Here is a 21,659-nt window from a genome sequence, read left to right on the forward strand (position 1 = left end):
GATTTTAAAAAACTGCAGCCGTTAGCTGTAAATACAGGAAGTTGTGGATTTTTATTTTTCTGCGACTAGCAAAATGTTTACACTTTATTTCCCACAAAGGCAATAAACTTGTGAATGAATACAGACTTGAGAGGACTTTGCAAAAAATGATCCCGCCAATACGTCCCATTTTACCGTTTAAAAATGCTTTCATGCGTGCATTGGACGTGAAGGGTGACCAGGTGAAGGGTGACCAGGTACAGGGTTCTATGATGCACTGTATTTGAAGCAGCGCAGAATCAGTGTCAGACTGACGCGTTCCCTTGTGCTGGTTCCGCCCCTTCGCACAACGCTACGCGCTCCTCGAATTATTAACGCAATAAGTACATCCATCGAATAGGACATCCTCAGGGACAGTCGTGTCTGCGTGTGAGCGTTGTGGAATTGCATCCATTAGGCTTTTGGACATGGATAATTATCGGTTTTCACTTGATCGCTGTCCCAGATTTGAATGGCAAAAGAACCCTAGAGCTTTTTTTCTGATACTGCAAATGGTGTTTACAGTACAGCGTTTTCCATTATTACTGCTGTTTAGAAAAAAAAAAAAAAAAGTTGCCGTAACATTGTGTAAGATCATGCTGAGCCTGGCTTTCCAGACCTTCCACGCCCTTTATTCCTAAACCTTTTTTCATCACAATTGGAATGAACAAATTGAGACTTGCAGCAAAAAAAAAAAAAATTATGTTATGATTTATTCATAATGTAAATCACCAGCTGGAAGAGGAACTGCATTCCAGCCCTGCTAATACTGAATACTCTTCATTCTATAAGCTTTGCGCTTGTGTTAAAATCGAGCAGAGGCTACACCCAGGGCGTCAGAAAAATAATAAGATTTATTGTCACATTAACATAACCTCAAGCAGTCACTTAAATGTTTAGGATAGGAGCCAGACAGGACCTGAATTGAAGAATGGTTATCGATGGTGTCTACGTTAACAGAAACTACAACTTGCCAGACTTTCGCTTTAGTTTGAAATAATAATCGTTTGAAATAATAATTTGGAAAAGTCACGGTAAGTGACAAAGACAGCACCCATAATATGCATGGCCCCCTGGATATGTACCTGTAAATAAGGCTAACCTGATTCATTTGGGGGTATTCACACTACTGAAAATAGATGCTTTTTCTGTCATGGTAGGCGGGTGTTTGAAGCCTTGTCTTTTACTGCCACCAATACAATGTCGCCCTGGCTGCCAGATTGGCTGATACTCTTCATTTCTAGTGAGCAAATCAAAGACCTGTCTGCATTAGTTTGCGGTATGAACTGAGCCACAGTAGCTTTATGTAGTCATTTAGCATCACCGCATTGCAAGACAGATATAGTCTCTGATAGTCTCATTAATCCTCTTCAGTCTTCGCACGCCTGCCTTTGTTACACCTTCTCATGACTTGAGTTTGTTTACCTTACAGCAGAGCTGCCCAAACCTGTTCCTGTAGGTCCCTAATTTTGCAAACCTGATTCTACAAATTAGCAGCTCCGTGACATCTCTAGCCCTTGTGGCGTGCTTTGTCAGGGCTGAAATGAAAAATTTCCTGGAACAGAGCTGGATTTCCCCCGAGTGAAAGACACTTCCCTGACTGATATTACTGCTGTGCCGCCCTCACCCCACAGCATGCGTACCCTAGTTGAAGCACATACGTTTCTCTGACGTGTCCAGCTGCAAGTTAATGGCCATTTCCCACGTCCCAGCATTCCACAACAGCACACTACAACACGACTGGTGCTAGCTGGAGCGGAGGCATGTTTCATTAATGACAGCAGAGTCTCCCTGTGGGTGAAGAGCTGGCTCCTGGGCTGACCGCATATATCCAAGGTGATGGCCAAAGACTGACAACTCTTTTAAAGGTCCAGGCAACTGATAACCTTATATTCCCCAGAAGTGACGATTGAGGCTGAACTTGTGTTGAAAGTTCAATCGGATACTGTTTGATGGAACGTGTTATCGCCAAGCAATAACACGGAGAAACGTCCCCCTGGATCTCCAGTATGAGTCATTTAAATACATGATGGCATTTCATGGAAAATTAGCCATACTAAGGATTATTAGCATGCCTCACTGGATGATTAATGTTATCACCAAGAGCAAAGTTTTTTCATTTCTTTTTTTAAATGTAATTGATATGCAACAACAAACAAAAAGAATCCCAAATGAAACATTGCACTTTGAAACAAACACATTCTGTAAACACACAGTTTAGCTGAGCCGCACAGTTATATTTTAAACGACATACGGTGTCCACAGTAGTATAGCTGGCACCCCTCTCTCCAGTAACTGCAGCTAGACCAATGACAGATCACAAACCTGCACGGTGTATTGCATGCAACAACTAAAATGGAAATGAAGTGTTCACTACATTTATCTTTGTTCCTGTTTCCTGGTGGTTTTGAAGGAATCTTCAGGTTTACTCAAAGATCTTTTTTTTTTTTTTCTTCGTCTGGAGATAACTTTGAAGTGATTCGATATAATGCGGATGTCTTACTCCAATACTCAACTCAATGCTGAATGAAGCAATGCCCCACTGCAAGCGATACTTCCTTGATAGGTAGGTTGCCAGACCGCACCTGTTGGCTTAAGGTCATTTTTAACTGCCTGTAACATCAGTTTAAGAAATACAGATATATTATCATATCCTTTAGAAAAAAAGAGATGGCCTGAAGCGTTAATTTGTTATGCCAGACCATTACGGCCGGCTCGCAGGGCCGCAACAACAGAGTCCAAAGTACCAAAAATAAGACAGAAACTGATCTAAAAACAAAAACTCAGACATTTATCCATCTAAAACACAAACTAAACCAAAGAAAAACCCACAAAGTCCAAACAAACCAGTCTTCACAAAAACTACAAACCCAAAACCCAAAACCCAAAACCCAAAACCCAAAACCCAAAACCCAAAACCCAAACCCAAAACCAAACCCAAAACCAAAACCAAAACCCAAAACCAAAACCAAACCAAAACCCAAAACCTCAAACCAAGACAATCAACCACAAGCCACAACAAAGAAGCCTGAGAGAAGAATCTCCACTGCCTCATACTGCAGGGCAATTGCACAGGCGGTGGAGGAAACAACAATAACAATGGGTATGCCTCACCTGCATACCAGGGAAGCAGAGGCTGGGACGAAAGCCAATGTAGGGCTCAGTGGATGGAGAAGACCGGGGTACTGAAGCATCTTTTCCCGTTTGACATGTAAACCAGGGGTGGGTTGTAAAGGTTTATGTTATGGTCAATGTAAGGTTGCTTTCATGTCAAGTTAGAACAATGTCAATGAAAACGTGTTGATAGTCGAGGAACATTACCGAGGGGTGAAGGCTGTTAATGAGGTTTTCTGTTACTGGATTGCCTGAGTAAAATCTCCTAACAAAACTGAAGTCCCAAAGAAGTGCTTTGCATTTAAAGAACATCCTTGTGCCAGTGTATGAGATAGATTAACATATATTCAACAATAAATTGACAGCAACACTCTTGGTCAGTGTCAAATCTTTACAGTTTATTACATTTATCAAAACATTTTTATTTTATTCTCAGTTGTATAAAACCACTTCACGTCATGCTAATAAAGCATATATTTCACCTTTTGGAAACGATTTGAATAACAGCAAGTAAAAGTACACATGGCCAAAATGATTAAATAAAACCTTTCTGAAAAAAATCTAAGCCAACCTGTTTCAATGACTAGTGCACATTAAGAAGTATTTAAAGCTTGAATTAATAATCTCTTTTAGAAGAATACAGAATTTGGTCGAATGAGCTCAAAATCATAAGGGTCTGTTAATCTATCTCACAAAAGTGTAATCCCTCTGCAGTGAGAACACTAATGAAAAGCATCCAATGAACTTAGCCAACTGAGGATCATCGATTAGACTACATGAGAAAATGGGAAGAACATCATTAGCACTGGAAAATTATCTGTGACCTTTATTGCCACAGAACAAACGTGCAGAACTTAAGACCCGATACATATTTTACCTGCTTAGTCTGTTTAAGGTTTATAACACTGTCAGCAATTACACTTGGCTTGTTTACTGACTGTTCAGGAATCATATCAGAAGAGTGGTTAGAAATGTCAAAATTCAAACAGAGGTCAAAAGATACTTCAAAATATTAATAATGCCTGGTATTAAGCTAACTGTTCTTTGGATTAATACCAGGGAAATTCTTGCGATATTAGACCACTCATCTGTTCCCTCTTCATAGCTCTTAATGTATGACCTTTGTAACCTTCAACTGCACTTAATTTGAAATAAAAGCACACAAAGCCTGCATCACTCATTACCCATTGTCCTCTGCGACATGCACACAGCATTAGGCCTGCCCCCATCACCATCATTAAATACCTTTAGACGATTCTCACTTAATGCATATACAATACCACCCGCCCATAAATTGCACTTTCTGATGACCGGAACTTGCCCTGAGCACTTCTGTCTTCATTGTAGGAAAACAAAACAGACTGTAATATAAGAATGTAAGAGACGGTGATGGACTGAAGACCCGTACAGGGAAGTGAGCTGCTCGCTGGGTGCTGCTGGTGCATCCCCAGCCTGCCTGTGATCCAGGGCCAGGCCTGTGCCCAGCAGGTGGAGTGTTTCTGGCCCCTTTCCTCTGACACGGTCCCTCAGCAGGGGCGACCGACCGCGAGGCCTGGATCAGCACAGAGGGCTGTTGTGTCGAATCCGCTCCCGTTTGCCTTGGCCCGGACTGTTGTCGGAGCGGGCCTGGCAACGGAGGCTGCGGGTCCAGTTACGCTCCGCCCCGGCCTTCCCCCTCACCCCCCGCTGGTGAAAGGAGTGGGTTGACTCAAAGACCATAGAAGAAGAAAATGAAACGGCTCTAATGAACCCAGACAAGGAATGAGCCCTTTCACATTAGCGGACGATTGCCACTTTGAAGTCTCCCTCCAAGATGGTGAGTGCCAGAGTTTCCTTGGGGGTTGGGGGGGGCCGACAAGCTTCTACCTGTTACAAATGGCTTTTTATGAGCCCAGTTGGCCATTGGCTCCCTCTCCCCTTCTGAAGACTGTGTTCGTCGGTCAGTCGCTGACAGAAAGCACAGCTGCTTCAGTTAACAGCTTTGTTTGCCTTTCCCCCCCGTCCCCAGCTGGTCTGTTAGGGGCGCCCTTGTTTCGGGAATGAGGGCACCAATCAGGGCTTTTAATTGATGCTTGAGCATAACAAGGCCGTTAACAAAGTGTCTCTTGTTTCTGCCGCACGGTTGGCTTCCCACGAAGAATGAACATTGGTTAGCTATTTCTTCGGCTCCGTTCACCCATTACCTTTTCACCTCGGCCACCGTCCCCCAGCCAATCCACTGACATCTCAATTGATCTTGAAGTATCACATTAATTGGTTCACAGAGAATTTGGCGGGAATTCAATACACAAAATCCTTACAAAAAAAAAAACCTTGTCACAGCCAACGCAGATTCCCTACGAAAAGGTTGTTGCAGCCGTTGAAAAATTTTGGGGGTGTTAAAAGGTCTAAAATTGGCTTGATGCTGAAAGGATTTTGGGGTACGGGACAAGAAGGTGAGAAAATGTGTTGTTCTGGATGCGTATAAATTGAGCAAAACCACCGCAGCATCAACTAATAATCTGCCACTTTAATAGCCATCTCTGATCAACACCATTTTCTACCATCTGGCTGTTCCTGAGTACCCAGACAGAGGTGAGGGAGAGGGCAGGGTGCTGTTTTAAGATGGCTGTTGCCTTTTATACCTCCTCCAGGCCCTCACTTTTTCTGTCCTCGTTTACAGAATGGCACTGCCAGCATAACACACACACACACACACACACACAAGCAGGCAGGCTGGCCAGTACACAACGTATCTTGGCTCAAGCTCTTGTTGCCTGGTCTCAGTCCCCTACTCTGTGGGGGAGGGGGGAGGGGGGAGGGGGAGGGGGGCTCTGGAGGGAGGAGTAAGAGAGAGAGCAGGAAAAAGAGCAGGAAAGAAAGGCGTAACCGGACCTCCCTCTTTCTCCAACAGGGCAGTGAGCGCCGCATTGATCGACTGCTGATAACCGCCACTGATCCGGCCCAGCTGAAAAAGGGGTGCATTAAGGAAGCTGGCCACCCACTCTGAGTTGCATAATCATTAACGGACGGGTGGAGGCGTGGGGGAGGGAGTGTCTGGGGATGTGGGTAATGTCTGTGCCTGTATCGCTTTGTCATATTCGGGGTTCCTGGAGGAAACGGCAGCTCAGGCACCGGCTCTCGGAATTGACTCGGGAGGCGTGTGAGCGTGAAAAGGAAGTTTGAGTGTTGCCTTGGTCACACCCGCCTCCTGGGAGGGATGCTGCCTGTTGTGGCTGTCCTGGCGTCCTGTTCTGATTGATTTGACATGTACATTCCGTCACTCTCAAGACCTGACACCTGACAACTGTTGCGTACATATATTGACTGTACAGCAATACAGTTCAAAGTTCCTTTTGAGCAACTGTTGTGGGATTGTCAAATGATTCATTTATATGTGCTATAATCTTGCACTCAAGAAGATGAGGTTTTTAAATCGTGTACTTGCCAAAAATTGTGAGGCAAAAATAGTCCCATTCATTTCATAAGAGCAGGGCATCTTTTCTTTTTAATTGTATCACAGAATGAATGGAAGAATGTAATTCAAAGCCATCGCGGTGCCTAATTGAGTCATTTCAAATATGCTCCTGCTAACTTCTATAAATATTGCGTTGATTCCTGGCTGTTGAATTGATGTCCTTTCTATTGTGTGCACTGTTTTTATAAATGGATCGTGGCAATGCCACATTTGGTCATTTCCTCCAATTCTTTTTCCCCGGACTCCTTTCGTGATCAAAGGGACATTCAGAGGATATGACCAAATTTGCATGCAACTCATTTGTAACGGCTCATGCAAACTCAGTCAACTGCGTTTGTGGGAACACGGAACAGGCAGTGACTGATGGCAAGTAAATACTGCATGCAGTCCGCAGACTCAATGCATTTTGTTCATCTTACTGGGGGTGTAGAACTCAACTGGAATCGCGTGGTTGTCACAGCTCCGTATGTGTGATCAACTAAACACAGAATGGCGGGATCCAATCGTCCCTCGCCAGGCCCTACATTACAGTTTGACCTATCACTGACAGCACAGCCGCTTGCAAAACATTGAACTGCATAGTGGCTTGTGCGTGTAGTCAGTTGTACACATGTAATGATGCTCATGAACTGTATACAGGGGAAATTGAACGTGTGTGTGTGTGCGTGTGCGTGTGTGTGTGCGTGTGTGTACGTGTATGTGTGCAGCGATGGTGTGCGGACAGAGGCAGAAATAATCAGCTGTTTATCCAGCCTATGTGACAGAGCAAAACAATTAGCGATATTCTGCGGCCATTACTTGCTCACACCGTGTGACTTTAGGAGTAGCAAGGTCGGGGTCAGTTCCATTTTGATATAGTCACGTCAGGAATACATTTGAGCTCAGAAGATACTGTAAAAGGCACATTAATGGCTACATTCACGGGAGCTACACTGATGCTAGATAGCAGACCTGTATCTATTCCCAACCTGAACAGCTGCAGAATCCAGCTGTTTATATAGATACATAGATGTGTATTTCCTGAAATGTGTGTGTCCTCAACACCACCATTGTTTAAACAGGATGTTGAATGAATGCTTAAACAGGATGTTGAACTGAACTTCAATTCATTTCCTGAACAAAACTTAAAAGGAATTCAGTTTGAAGTTCGATCTGATTTGAAATGTATTCACCTTTTAGTAACCACTTATAGTAATGTAATACCTCTGTTTATGTAGAGAAAAAACCGGCAGTGTCGGTGAAAAGATAACTGTCATAACAAATCAAAGTGGCAGTAAACATTAAGTGAACCATATAGTGAACCATTGTAATTGAACCATTGTGTGTACAGTAAGTTGATGTTATTAACGGGAGCATTAGCACAAACACCTATGAGTGACAAGGTAGTTAACAACAACAGCAAGGAAATGATCAGTGGCCAAAACACCATTCAGATTCTTACTGACATTTCAAGAAATTAGCTGTATTCTCCCAATATGCGTATTGAGTGAAGTCACATCCATTACATTACATTAATTTGGCAGAAGATTTTATCCAAAGTGATGTCACTCACTGTTAATACATTATTTAATATGATTAATTATGGTGCTGGAAATAGCTTGTCATAAGTGGGTGTGACTCCAAATTTGACATTTAATGAGGAGAGTTCAGGGGTTGGCCTGCTATGATGTATATTTCCAATGTCTTTGCAGCCTCTTACATGGATGTCTCCTAGCAGTGTGGAAGCAACAATCAAGCATTTCAACCTATTGAAGTATCAGTCATCTTTTATTTCTCAGTATCCTTCAGAAGCAGCCACAGTGGTTATTTTTAAAAGGTTTATGCTATCTTCGCAACATAATCCGGCCATACTTTGGCTCAAGAGATTTTCCTCCAAGATTTCGCTGATTTATGTTTCGACAACATATACCAACCTCTGACATCATATCCTGTATTTTATAACCAAATTGCTTCAATTAAAGTCAGTTGCACTCTTCCAGCCTTCCTTATACCCAGAAAATTTATGTTACGAGCAACACCGCGCATGTGATGGAAAGAAGAAGAGAAAAAACGGAGGGTCTTAAGCCTGGAGGCACTGACACAAATGGAGGGCTATACTGCTAGCAAATCTTTGGCATAGAGAAGCAAGTCGCGATGAAAAAGTGGGTCACCCAAGAATAATGTGGCATTATGAGAGGAGGACTTACAGCAAGAAAGAACCTTGATTAGAGCAGCAATATCACTCCAAAAGGCCAGGCCATTTCCTGGGAAAGAAGGCATCTAATTCTTCAGAAGAAAAGAGCTGCAAATAAAAAAATGATAATGGGTATAAAAATACAATTAAGGGATATTGTTTGCAATAAATTATATAGTCTATCATAAGGAAGCAAAATATCGTCCAGGATATATTGGCCTTCATATCAACATGTGTATGGATTTCCAGATTGCAGTTATAACCCTCAGGCAACATTAATATTTAATTAAAAGAATTACAGCTAGCAAGAGTTCTGTGTGAAGTAGTGCATGGTAACTATTTGTCTGGGATTCACTGTTAGAAGCTTGTTGGGATAATTATGGATTATTTTTTTCAAAGTCAGTTCTCTAATTATGTATCTTCAGTGAGTTATATTCCTATTCAGTTAAAAGCAGCAGTGGAATGTCTTCAGTTTTCTTTTCTCTGTCCAGATAAGCTAGGCAACAACATTAAATAATTCAGTTACTTAAATAACTCACTTTAGCTCGTGCAATTCAAGAGGGTTTTATCCTGGGAAAGGGAAGGGGAGGAAAATGCTCCTGTGTCATGGAGAAAGATTTGTTTCACCTCTCCTAATAGTCACTCACCCACTTTACTTCCTCGCCACAATTCAGTTCCCAGAGAGCTGCGTAGTCTTTTAGACCTATTAGTAGCTTTCCCACTTTAATGGAGGGTCATGTGATCATCACATGGGAATTAGTTCACATCATGCAGCGCTGGCCTCTCTTGTATGGGGAAATGGCCTGTGGGAAAGGTTGAATGGCTCGGGACCAGCCTCCGGTCCTTATAACGTATGGGTGTGCACAACAACATTACACAATTGCATGGCCTCTGTATGATAGAAATCAGGCACATCCAGGAAACAGGATGATTGCATACAGTTCACTAATTGGACTTGCATGTATGCGTACTTTTGTGGAAAACCGACCCATCTGCAAGTGTTGGTCCACAGGAGATTGCGATTTTCCCGGGTAGAAGGTACTGAAGGAGGCTTCTACCTTTTTTCTAGATAAGTCCTATGGGTAAAATGTCAGCCCTTTGGGGAAAAAATGGAATTTAAGTACCACGCAGTATGGATATATCACATTTCCTGCAAAGTCCCCAAGTCCGCATGAGAAAATCAGTTAGACTCATCTGTAAATTCAAATCAAGGTGGCTTCTTTTTGTGTTTGAATGGCAGACAAAGGCAATTTGAACTATTTTTTATTTGATTTCCAATAGAATATTGAAAATATTTGCCTCATATCAGAATTTACCAGGGAAGAGCCAATGCTTGAAGTTTCAAAACTAAAATTTGGTCCTGATCCCAGAGGCGTACTGAATCCCATAATACAGTGATCTCTGAACCACTGTGAATGACCACATGCATGATTTAACACCAGTCCTGGAGGCTTGTGCTATCCATATGTGTGTGCAGTTTATAGCCAGTTTGTTTACATGCACAGCTGAAATCGATCTATATTAATAGCTCAATTTGGCCAAAGATGAGATTCAATTGGATTATTGTCGTTGTCCCAATATACATGACTCGGAAAGATTCGATTTATTGTGTCTGACGAAGGCTTCTAATAAATCCTGCTTTTTTGAATAGTTTGCCATTCCGCGTTTTTCTTCCATGCATGTATTTTAGGATATTTAACTCCTTTAGTTACGATAGCATGAAGTTGGTCTCCTCCTCCGTCCAAAAATGTGTTTTTTTCGCCATGATACAAAGGAGGGCAAAACAAAGCTTTAGAATGTCGCCAGCAGTGTATGCACCTGAGCTCGACAATGCATTTCTCACAGAAAAGGTCGTTTGTCGCCTTTTTTTTAAGTTCATTACAGTGGTGATAGAAGTGACAATAATTATGTGGTACTGTGCTGTTAGCCTTTATTAATCTCCGTACAAGGTTGATGTGAGGTAGTAGAATGCCGTAGTAAATCGACCCCCAACCGCATTATCTAGGTATGTCAGTCCGACTAATCAACTTAGTACGATTTCAGTCGGACTACAATGTTTACGTGATTTTTGAAAGTCCAGTTTTAGCCGGACTAAGACAATAAATCGACTTTTTCAAACATCATGCAAACCCACTGACTGACAGAGCCACTGAGGAATGTGCAGTAACCATGTGCAAAGATTTGAGGAAGGATTCCCGGTTTGCATACAGACAGCGAAATCCCATTGCACACTAGTTCCAGGCACAGGAAGGTCATGCAAAGGAAAACTGCGAACAGTATCGAAGGGAAGGACAGGAAAAAACTTTTTTAGGTCTGGGCTGGTGGCATTAAGCCAAGCCAACCACAGGTATGACTCTTGACTCTGAAAGGAATAAACTTACATGACCCTTGTTGTTACCTACACTTGAACAACAAAGCAACTCTCAGTTAACTCATCTTCAGAAGATTGCCAACAATATTAAAAGGTATTGTAAGGCAGGACAATGGAAAAAAATTGCATGTAACAATGGAAAATCACAAGTGACAAGTCACAAGCTTACTTGATAGACTTGTTCAGGGGGGGAAACTCCTCCTATACAAAAGGTTGTCACAACATGAGTGTGACACAGCAAAACTTGTGGCTATGCCTCTGGCCAATAACAAAGTAAGAGCTGACAGCCTTTTTATGTTTGTTTTTTTTTTTTGGTCCTCTGGCATGGAATCATTTAGAGGCTTCCCTAAGGTGAGAATTTATTAGTGTATGAAGTAGGTATAGGGTGGGTGTTTGAGGTGGCCTATCCAGCTAAAATGCTGGTTCTCTGTGCAGTAATGCATCCTACAGTGCTGTGAAAATGTATTTGCACCTTCCTGATTTCCTGAAAAAAAAAATTATTATTTAATTTATTTAATGAAAAAAGTTATCAAACAAGTTGTTCAATTTCCTGAGTTTCCCTTTGTCTGATATTATATTTTGTTTAAGGGTCTCAAACCTTTCAGTGTCACAAATATGAAATCAGGAAGGGGCCTATAGTTTTTCACAGCACTGTACTTTGAAAAAAGCCCTGTGTAAAGACCACAACACGTATCTAGGGAAACATTTAACGAGCACAAGCTATACGGCATTTTCTTTTTTTTTAAGTGCACCATGGTGATGAAGGTCGAAGGTCACAACGTGCTGTTTTTAAAACAGCCAGGACCCATTTTTGGAATTCTGGAAACAGCACCAACTTCTACACTTTTTATGATAGGAGGAAGGAGAAATGACCCCGAGCAGGGGTCCTGAATGGAGCAAGCCTTTCATCGTTTGTGCTGCAGTCTGACAGGCTTTTCAAGTACCAGTGCCTTGGCAAATGTCTTTTAATGTCAGCACAAATGTGGTATTAATCCAATCTACAGCCTGAACATTTCTTATGCTTGTTTGTAGAACACTGTCAATGAACATACCTTATATTACATGATCAAATAGCTAGCAGACACTTGAATGTGCTCCTGCCTGAAGAAGCCAATTCCAAACTTACAAATCTGCTAAAACCATTCTAAAGCCGCGTTTCCACCGCAGGAACTATACCCCGGAACTAGGAACCTTTTGAGGAACTCAGTGCGTTTCCACCGCAGGAACTAGGGTCTAAATTTAGTTCTGGGGGCTTTGTTTTACCCCCCAAAACGTTCCTGCTCGGGGGGTAGTACTTTCCGAAAGTACAGGAACCTTTTGGGTGGAGCTTGCAGCGCTGAACATTTCTGATTGGTCGAGTACTCGTAGCATTTGTGTTGTATTTATTTTCCGCCATTACCCGCCATGTTTGAAAATATGCAGCGGCAAACCAATTTATTTTCATAATAACTTCAAATCAAACTTGTATGTTATGCGGCGCAGTAGCCTACTTTTGGTTATAGCCTGTCAACGTCTTGGAATTATAACGTGTGCTCTTCTGTTCTTTTCTTGCTTTAGTATTCCGTTTTATAAAATGCTAAGCATTCGCGCTGGGACAGCATATTACGTAGGCTACCAAAACATTCAAACGGATTAATTCGGTTGCTGAATATTTTCTTCCGGATTTTCTTTGTTAGCCCGTTGTAATTGACTCAAAACGTTTGATACAGTTATGTGAGGTATGCGGTAGTTCTGCATAATTAACATTGGTGATACAGTACAAGCAAACTGGAAATCACCTTCCGCACTTTTTATCCGGGTAAAATAACAGGTTAATTCTAGTAATCTTCCCTTTAGCTTTTTCCAGACTGCCGTAATTTTACTCAATTTTACGGCCATTTTTCAATTCCACGAAAAGACCAGGAAGACTATGGACTCATTTATGCTGCATGGTTCGCATCTGGAGGGCACACTTCGCTGCTCGGCTAGCAGTAACTTCGAAGGAAAGCAAACGGTGGCTGTACCACGACTAATTTACATTTTCACGCAAGTCCGAGTTTTCGTTCTATTCTTGTCATTTTGCGATTAGCCTATATGGAATTGACGACGAGAAAGTAATAAAACAGCAAATTGTTTACAACGTGTGCATGTTTTCTGCTGTTAATGAATGTGTTTGATAGGATATATGAAAATCAATAAATACAAAAGTAACCATATATAGTCATTGTTGGTAACCCGTTGTATATAAGTGGAATAAACCCCTCCGGGCTGTCCCGGTTATTAGAAAATAATGTAGGCTACTTCGGTGGTAGTATGGGTTTACAGAAGAAATCATATGACAGATGGACCGACGACAACGTCAGTGGGCTAATTTGCCTAATCTTCGCGGTACTTTAGACCCCGGTGGAAACGCAGACAACCATTGGCTGAAGGAACCTTTTAGTTCCTGGTAAAGTAGTTCCTGGGACTGAAAGTTCCGGGTAATTTTGGTGGAAACGCGGCTTAAAGCTTCTATGTCAGTCATGCACAAGGGTTCAGGCATAATTTGTTGGCAAGGTCAGAAAGCAGGAGAGAAATCATGGCTGGCAGTAGCAAAAACAAGGTGGTACATTCATGTACGGACGGAGTGTAGCACAGTGGGTAAGGAACTGGGCTTGTAACCGAAAGGTCGCAGGTTCGATTCCCGGGTAGGGCACTGCCGTTGTACCCTTGAGCAAGGTACTTAACCGAAATTGCTTCAGTATATATCCAGCTGTATAAATGGATACAATGTAAAAATGCTATGTAAAAAGTTGTGTAAGTCGCTCTGGATAAGAGCGTCTGCTAAATGCCTGTAATGTAATGTAATGTAATGTAGTGGTGTCAGGGCCACACAATGAGGACAGAACACACCAGTTGTACAAAGCTTATCTTAAGACCTTAAAAACTTGAAGGGTGGGGTAGAGCTTTCTCCTACAGAGCCCCATTACAGTGGAACACCCTTCCAAGGAGGGAGTCAGGCACAAATATTTAAATCTAGATTCAAAAATGCACCTTTATGCTCAGGATTATAATCAGTTATATATCAGGGTGGGAGAAGCCTGTAGCCATAGAGTATCGTGGGGTGGAATCCTTTCCTAACTGTCACCTGTCAATAAGCTGTGACCCCTCTTTACATGGGCACATGGTCTACATTAATCAGATTGCAATATTTCCTTGGGTTTCCTTGATGCGGTCTCCAAACAGGGCTTGCATCTGGGGTGTCCTCTAAGCTCAGTGCATTTTGCTGCGCATGTCTGTGACTGTGCCCGCGTTTGAAAGTAACTGTTTGCGTTAGGATGGTCGGGAGAAGGGGAGGGCGGTGTGTGTTCATATCGGGTTTCCTTTCCTTTTTCTGGTAGCTTGGGTTACGCGACCTTTCAGAGCAGTAGGCGAGAGGGCTTTCCACCCCCCGTCCGATTGTCTAACATCCTGCATCGTGTGCGTTTCATTCACCCCCCGCACCCCCCAGTGCACTCAGGGCGAGTGCTGTAAGCCTGAGAGGCTGCCATTTCCTCCCATAAAGCACAATGCATGTTTCAGTTTTCCTATCACTGGTGGTCTACTGACCCACTCAGTCACACACGGACTGGGGCTGGATGCATATTTCAGCACTTTAGATGCCGGTAAAATTAATAAAAATGTCACAAATTACTGAGATCTTCAATGAAGCGTTTTACCAACCAAAATGATCAGAGGACAACAAATAGATCAGTTGGCCTACCAGCAAGTCTCTGAAATGAGTTGACACAAAATTGGCTGATCATTTGTTTTTATCTACTTTTTAAGACATTTTTTGAACTTTATGTTTTTTACTTACCATTTTAAAATTGAATATTGTTTTATTGTATCTTATCAGTACATTGAATTTGTTTTATTACTACATGTTCTTATTTCTGGTTATATTATTATAGTCTTATTTCATTTTTAAATCTTCTTTTTCAACATATTTTTTCTGTTTTTAAGCTTTATGTCTTGTTGACAAGTTAACTTTTTCTTATTATCATTTACTGTGCTCTGTAAAACACAATGATGTACGAAGGGTGCTCTTCAAATGTGTATTATTATTATGTGTATTAACGTGTATTATTTGTCATTAAAATGTAATGGAAACACACGTAATAATGGAACCAATTTAGGTGTACGTAATAATGGAACCAGTCCAGGTTTCATCTCTTAAGCGGGGAGAATGTGTTACAGAGTAGGCCAGTCAGTGTTCATGAGTACATCTTTGTGTCACAATTCCACGAATCAGATAGAGAACTGGGTGGGGTGCTATTCTATTGATTGCTTGTTTACTTCATTAACACATCAAAACCAGCACACAGGAAAGTTGCCAGTCTCATGATCTAAGTAAAAGGTGTATGTGCATTCTTTCAACGGTGCTTCAGTTGGCATCAAAGATGGGTAGAGTTTTTCTGCTGTCTTGTCCTCAGTGGGAAGCTCAATCCACCAATGAGGACCCAGAAACAACTGTAGACATAACCTGCCATAGCAGGGACTGGGGACAGAGGTGTGTCTGGTGACGTGCCATATTCTAGTTTTGCTTGTCATAACTTTCCGACCTAGCTATGCTTCCTGTGTGAACTGGACTTGATTTTTCATGGCTATGGATACCTTTTACATAAAGAGTATTGTACCTTATCGGGCTTAAATACAATGTAATGTAATAACGTATATGGTCTGATGATTTTTGTTCAAGATATAACATTGTGGTCCCTTTAGCTGCCTGACAGACAGGTTTACTTTGTCACCATGTACTTTTTGTGTCACACTCATTAATAAATACATAGCTTAGCGATTTCTTTGGCTTTTTGCTTAACCAGTAAAAACCACATCTCTCATTTACATGGCAATTTTTTTTTAAAGCACCAGAAACCTTAAGGTTATCTCCTCCCCATTACCAAAGCCAGCCAGAGTTTCGGCATATATTGTTTTTTTCATAGTCAAACAGCACTGCCAAGATGGCAGTTGAACCGAAAGTGTCTTTTTCAGTGCAACTGTAACCACAGGTGCAGCTTTGCAGCTTTGCAGCTTTGCAGATTTGCACAATGAGTGATAACTTTATCTGTTGTGGCCCTCACTCTGGATGGACTTCATCCAGTATACCATAAAAGAAGGGTTGATAAGAATGAATTCTGCAATGAATTCTATCTTTTAAAAAAAGTCTAATATTTCTTCACATTACATTCTGAGGCCTGAGGCAAAAATAAATAAATAAATTCATTCATTCATAAATAAAAAACTGGTGACTCTCACATCCATGCCTGCAGTACCAACCAGCAAAAGAAAGTTAAAAACACATCCTAAAATTTGCACAGGCAGTGAACTGTTTAGGTTTAATACACTACAATTTACAATGTAATCATTTAAAACATTTTCCCTAGGTGACATATTTGTTTGTTTTACAAAATAATATTTTAATAATACCCTTATTAAAGGGTATTATTCTACAGCCAACTGCCAATATACAGCCAACTGCAGATAGTAAAAGCAAACAGAGGTACTGTAGCATACATTTTTCAAGATATTGTTTCTAGTGTTTGGACTGTCTGTGTCAATGACACAGATTTTGCAATAATTTTTCTGAACTTTTCATTCCATCAGCCTACTTTTAAAATCAAACAGAACTGGCCAATATAAAAAGGATTTCTACAAAACGACAGGCCAAAGGGGGAATATGAGAACCAAGGCTGCGATTCGGTAAATTCTGAAAAGAGACAGTGAACCACAATGCATTAGAATATACACGGGACGCAATACAGTAAAGGCAGCTGCAGCCCAGCTTTCAATACAATCTCAATGTGTATAAGCTCTGCAGGCAGTTATGTAAAATCATCCATGAAGCACATTCAGCATTGTCCACTTAACCCATCATACAGAATGCAACCATTAGACATAGAAAGCACACCGGTGTACTTTACAGATAAAATTTCATGGGTTTCTCTAAAAGGCAAAATTATCTTAAAGTGAAACAACAACGATAATAATAATAATAATAATTATAATAATTATGATTATTATTATAATACACAGAGGAGCAGCTCTGGTCTCAGAGAGACCGTAAAGCTTGTTAGAGCATCACTGAAATATTTATGTGGGACAAAAGAAAAGCTGAGCTCTCTGGGGACGTTGCACCACTGGGGAGGCTGAATGTGGCTCAATGGAGGAGCTTTCTGAAGCATTCCAGGGCCATGTAAACACCACATCCGCCACAACGGATCTCTTAGCTCGCAAAAAACGTCTGTCACTATTGCTTTATCTTGTAGATTTGATTATGATAGATCACTATACATGCTTTGGTATACACGATTTATTGATCGGTTTCTTTGGAAATCAGTCTCGCAGAGCAACATACGAGTACATCATGGCAACATACATTAAATAGGTTACATATCACAGAAGCACCAAGATATTAGACGAACATGTTTACCTTATGCCCTTGATATTCAGGCCTTTTCTCTTTTAAGAAACTCTGTAAAACATCTCTGTGACAGTTTTCTGTACAAAGCGCTATACAAATAAAATTGATTCGATTTGACTGCACCGAACAGTGAGCGGCAATAATTCAGCACCTGGCTGAAAACAGTGAGAATATATTAGCATGCAAAAGTGAGCGTCCGGCCATTCAAATATGGCTTAAAAGTGACAGGCATCAAACAAATGTGTAAAATGTGTAACACAGACAGAGGCATATCCCATCGCTCTGCGCTTCTGGTCACGAAACACAGAGCAGGAAATGCTCTCTACACACTTACAGTAAGAACCAGCCAAATTTGAAATACAGAGAACAGTCTAAAAAATTTGAGGCTGTCAGTTTTTTTAATGTAATGGGAAATGGGGGTGAAATGGGGTGTGTGTGTGTGTGTGTGTGTGTTGGCGTTGCATCTAAAGCAAAGAAAATCTTAGAAGACAGCTTAGCTTAATTAAGTAAAGGGAACCATATATAGCTGACGTTATGCATTTTATAATTAATGACATTTCCTAATCTAATGAGGGACCTTTAATGCTACACTAGGAAAGAGTCAGAAATAAGAAAGTATTTGTGTATTAGTAGTGCATATATTACATGTGTAAAAACTTTGGATGCACCCATTTCTTTCTTTGAAACTACTGGCTATATTTCCAGCCAATGACAAGCTTTATGAAAAAGAAGAGAAGATACAATATTATTTAAAACGTAAAAAAAAGCATAGCTTTCAAACACAGAAATATTGTACGTTTTTATATTCTTGTGATGCCTGAAATATGCAACAATTATTGACACTGTTCACAATATGAGTGCTAAAATTGAGTTTTACATTGCTTGAATAAGTCTACTCTGTTGAAAAACCATGCATGATTGCATTGGTACATTTATGATGGTGTTGATAAAAGTGGAAATAGTTAAAAAAAAATCTTGCATATCAGATAGGATATGTAATCTGTGCTATATGGATCATGTGACTCCTGAATAATTATCGTTGTGTATTCATATAGGGTCCTGTGGCTAAACTTGAATCAACTCTCTGGAGAATAGCTGAAGGAAGCACTTGTTTAAGCCATGCATGCCAAAGGGCTCTATTTTCTTCCCTCTGACCTCATTGGAGATGTAAAAGAACACAGGATCAGATGTTACAATTCTAAGAAACAAAAGTAAGGACCAACGGAAATTATAAATAACCATTTGTAATCTGCATGGTTTTAGCTATTATGCAAACTAACCTAAATATATATATATATATATATAATTAACTATAATTGTGTTGTCATTCTATCACATAGGCCCGTTTTTCTTTCAGAAAATATTCTGTTTGGGATTCAGTGATGCATGCATTGTAGAAGAACTGCGCACACAGTTGTAGCCTACTAGGTTTTTGGCCAAAAGATCATGGTCCTCGCTGGAGTTCAGGATTACATTGACCTTAACAAGAGTCCCAGAGAAGGGGTACAATTATGTAACACTGAGAGTCAACTTGCTTTGGACCGCCGAAAAAGTCCGCCTAATTACTCCCAGATGTTCCAATGCCCCACGTGCTGAGAGCCACAGACCGCGTTCCTCAATGCGAGTAAATACATTAATGAAATTTCGCCAATATTTAGAGAAAAGGCGGAAGTGTCGGATGCCATTACCACTCCAAAACCAGCTCCAACCAGTGTGCCACCAATAGACCCTGTGGACGGCAGGTGTAAATCAGTGGTTCCCAGACTCAAACCTGGGGCCCCTCTGTATGGTGATTTTCGTTCCGACCACAATTGTTATCCCAGAATTTTAACAATATGTATTTTTTCTAAACTTGGTGTTTTTCATGTTTAGACAGATTATTTACCCTGTTAGGACAAGTTATACCAGAAATAACTTTGCATGCCAGGAAGAATAAAAATCCTATCTTCATATTGTGCTTATTGTTCTATAGTGCAGATTACGAGGTATTGTTTTTTTATCAAAAGAAGCGGACACAAGATGTAAGATGTGACCATAAGATCCTCGTCTACTCAGTAGCCTATGTCGTGAACACACCGTACAGTTAAAGTATGATACATTTGTATCCTGTTGCCATATGATTATATCGAGGTTAGGTAATGTATAGTGTGGCAACGGCAACTGTTAAAGTGTAGCCACAAGTAAATTATGTCGTGCGCACGCTTTTCAAACTGGTGACCACTGTTGAGCGCATACTAACTTGTTGCCACGAGTTTGTATTTGGAGGGAACGAGTAATTGTAGCCTATTCCTGGTATGAGGAGGAGACGGCCATTTACACATGCAAGCCTTTTGTTGTGCTAATTAACAATGGACATGATTAATGTTATTTCATTCTACTTAAGATTTGGAATGACATATATAAAGGCATTCTACTGTAGAACGTTGTGTGTTGGGTGAATGATAGGTTTGCTGCAGCAGGCTTTGTTTGGAAATTTATATCTGTTTGAACTAAGTTTCTCAGCCAGCTTGCTAACTTAAAAAGAGCAACACGAACGCACAATGAAAGGATTTTTGATGAAAGCAATAGCTTTATAATGACTAGGAAAAAACAGTAGCCGCATTATGTGTACATAATGTTCAAGCTGACTGGCAGAGCCACGTGAAACACTGAACTAAAGCAAAACAGCATTCATTTCAACGAAACTGCTAGAGATCATCGCAAATTCTCCGCCATGTGACTGGCTCTGTCACTGCGTCCAGAGGGTGGGAATATTGATGTCTCGATGGTACAGCGCAACAGAATGAGACTGGTGGCTTTCAAGTACGTTACGCGCACACAAAGCAGGCAAACAGTACCTTAGGATTTGAAAGCATGCTCGGAAAGGGAGGCGGAGTGACGTTTTCCAAAGTGACTGAATCGAACGCTTAAAAAGCAAACATTCAGAGGACGGAGAAGGAACGATAAAGGTAACATCGACATAAATGCGTGAACTGCTAGCAGTTGAAATTAGCTTGCTAGCAATGGGAAAAAGCATAAATGGTAACATTTTTTTCTGAGCATACGGGCACTCACGAATTGCCCTTCGCTAGTCATGGAAAATAACTCTCCTCGAACAGGACCAGATCTAAAGCTTGAGATGTTGCTAGCTATTAAGTGTGGTTCTAGTAATGTGTACAGTAATATTTTGCCGGCACCGCTGTCCTCGTTGTGGGTGTAATGTTAACGTTGTGTAGGCCCAGTAGTTCGTAAGACCTCAGCTTTTTCCAACCACTGTGATTCGAATTGTAAGGGATAGCAGCTTTTTGAAGAGAAGTGTTAGCCTATAGATTTTGGTAACGGATTTCAATGTGCTCGTTTATCTCTCTTTATATGTGAGTTTTAAATACCGTGGACTGATATTTGCCTCATTGGCTAGCTGTGTGATATATGCCTCATTAGCTAGCTGTGTGTGTGTGTGCTACATCCAGATAGCTAGCTAGCCATACCCGTTATTTTCCTTTCGACTAGCTAGCGCGCTGTTGATTTCAGTAGCTACGATATGTGACGCTAGCCAACACCAACAACGCACATCTCAAGTTAACTGCATATTTGCTACCTTTTAATAGTATTAATCGTGTTTTCGCACTGTTCGATTACTAGATACCACTAACTAGTAACGTCTTTTTAAATGGATGTGTTTGCCCAGCACAAATCATGACTGGTCGTATGCCTCTATTCTAACAAGCTAACAAAGTGCTGGCGGCCACAGTAGGTCGGCGCATATACTTAGGCACTCGCTATCCCTGTGAAGAATTGGGTAAGGTTTGGGTTGTTACATGGATTTCTTTATTTTTTCCTTTATTGTTGAAAATATTTTTGTTAATTTGTAAGTACAACATACGTATATATTCTATTAGAGTGGAAATGTGCAGTATATCGTTACTCTCATTTGACAGCGTTCGCGAGACTTCTTCTTGAACGAATGGGCATAAACGTTGTGTTTTTGAACGCTTTCCGCGTACGAAAACGCCTGGCATATATTCATGCATGTGTAAATAACTAGTCAGTGTGTCCTCAATTGGCCTGGCGTTAAATTTCTTAATATGTAAATACAACAGTTTTTGCTTTAATAAATTTTGGTCAC

General features: G+C 40.9%; 1 protein-coding gene and 1 long non-coding RNA gene across 13 annotated transcripts in view; both read left to right on the plus strand.

The window, feature by feature from the left end:
- The first annotated feature begins 3,179 nt into the window (after positions 1-3,179).
- On the plus strand, positions 3,180-6,895 carry LOC135256385 (uncharacterized). The gene is made up of 2 exons (XR_010330424.1): positions 3,180-4,948; positions 6,026-6,895. It is a non-coding gene; the product is annotated as an uncharacterized LOC135256385 (long non-coding RNA).
- A 12,423-nt stretch (positions 6,896-19,318) lies between these two features.
- st3gal3b (ST3 beta-galactoside alpha-2,3-sialyltransferase 3b) overlaps positions 19,319-21,659 on the plus strand; it is a 60,272-nt gene continuing 57,931 nt past the window's right edge. For 2 of the 12 annotated variants that reach the window (XM_064338090.1, XM_064338091.1), the window contains exon 1: positions 20,030-20,502. Coding sequence is in view for 3 of the 12 variants with exons in the window: in XM_064338081.1 (XP_064194151.1) it covers positions 21,352-21,401 (50 nt within the window). In the remaining 9 variants the exon portion in view is untranslated. The other 10 variants (XM_064338084.1, XM_064338092.1, XM_064338089.1 and 7 more) reach the window with 9 other exon arrangements.

Source organism: Anguilla rostrata, chromosome 6 (assembly GCF_018555375.3).
Source record: "Anguilla rostrata isolate EN2019 chromosome 6, ASM1855537v3, whole genome shotgun sequence".
NCBI lineage: Eukaryota > Metazoa > Chordata > Actinopteri > Anguilliformes > Anguillidae > Anguilla > Anguilla rostrata.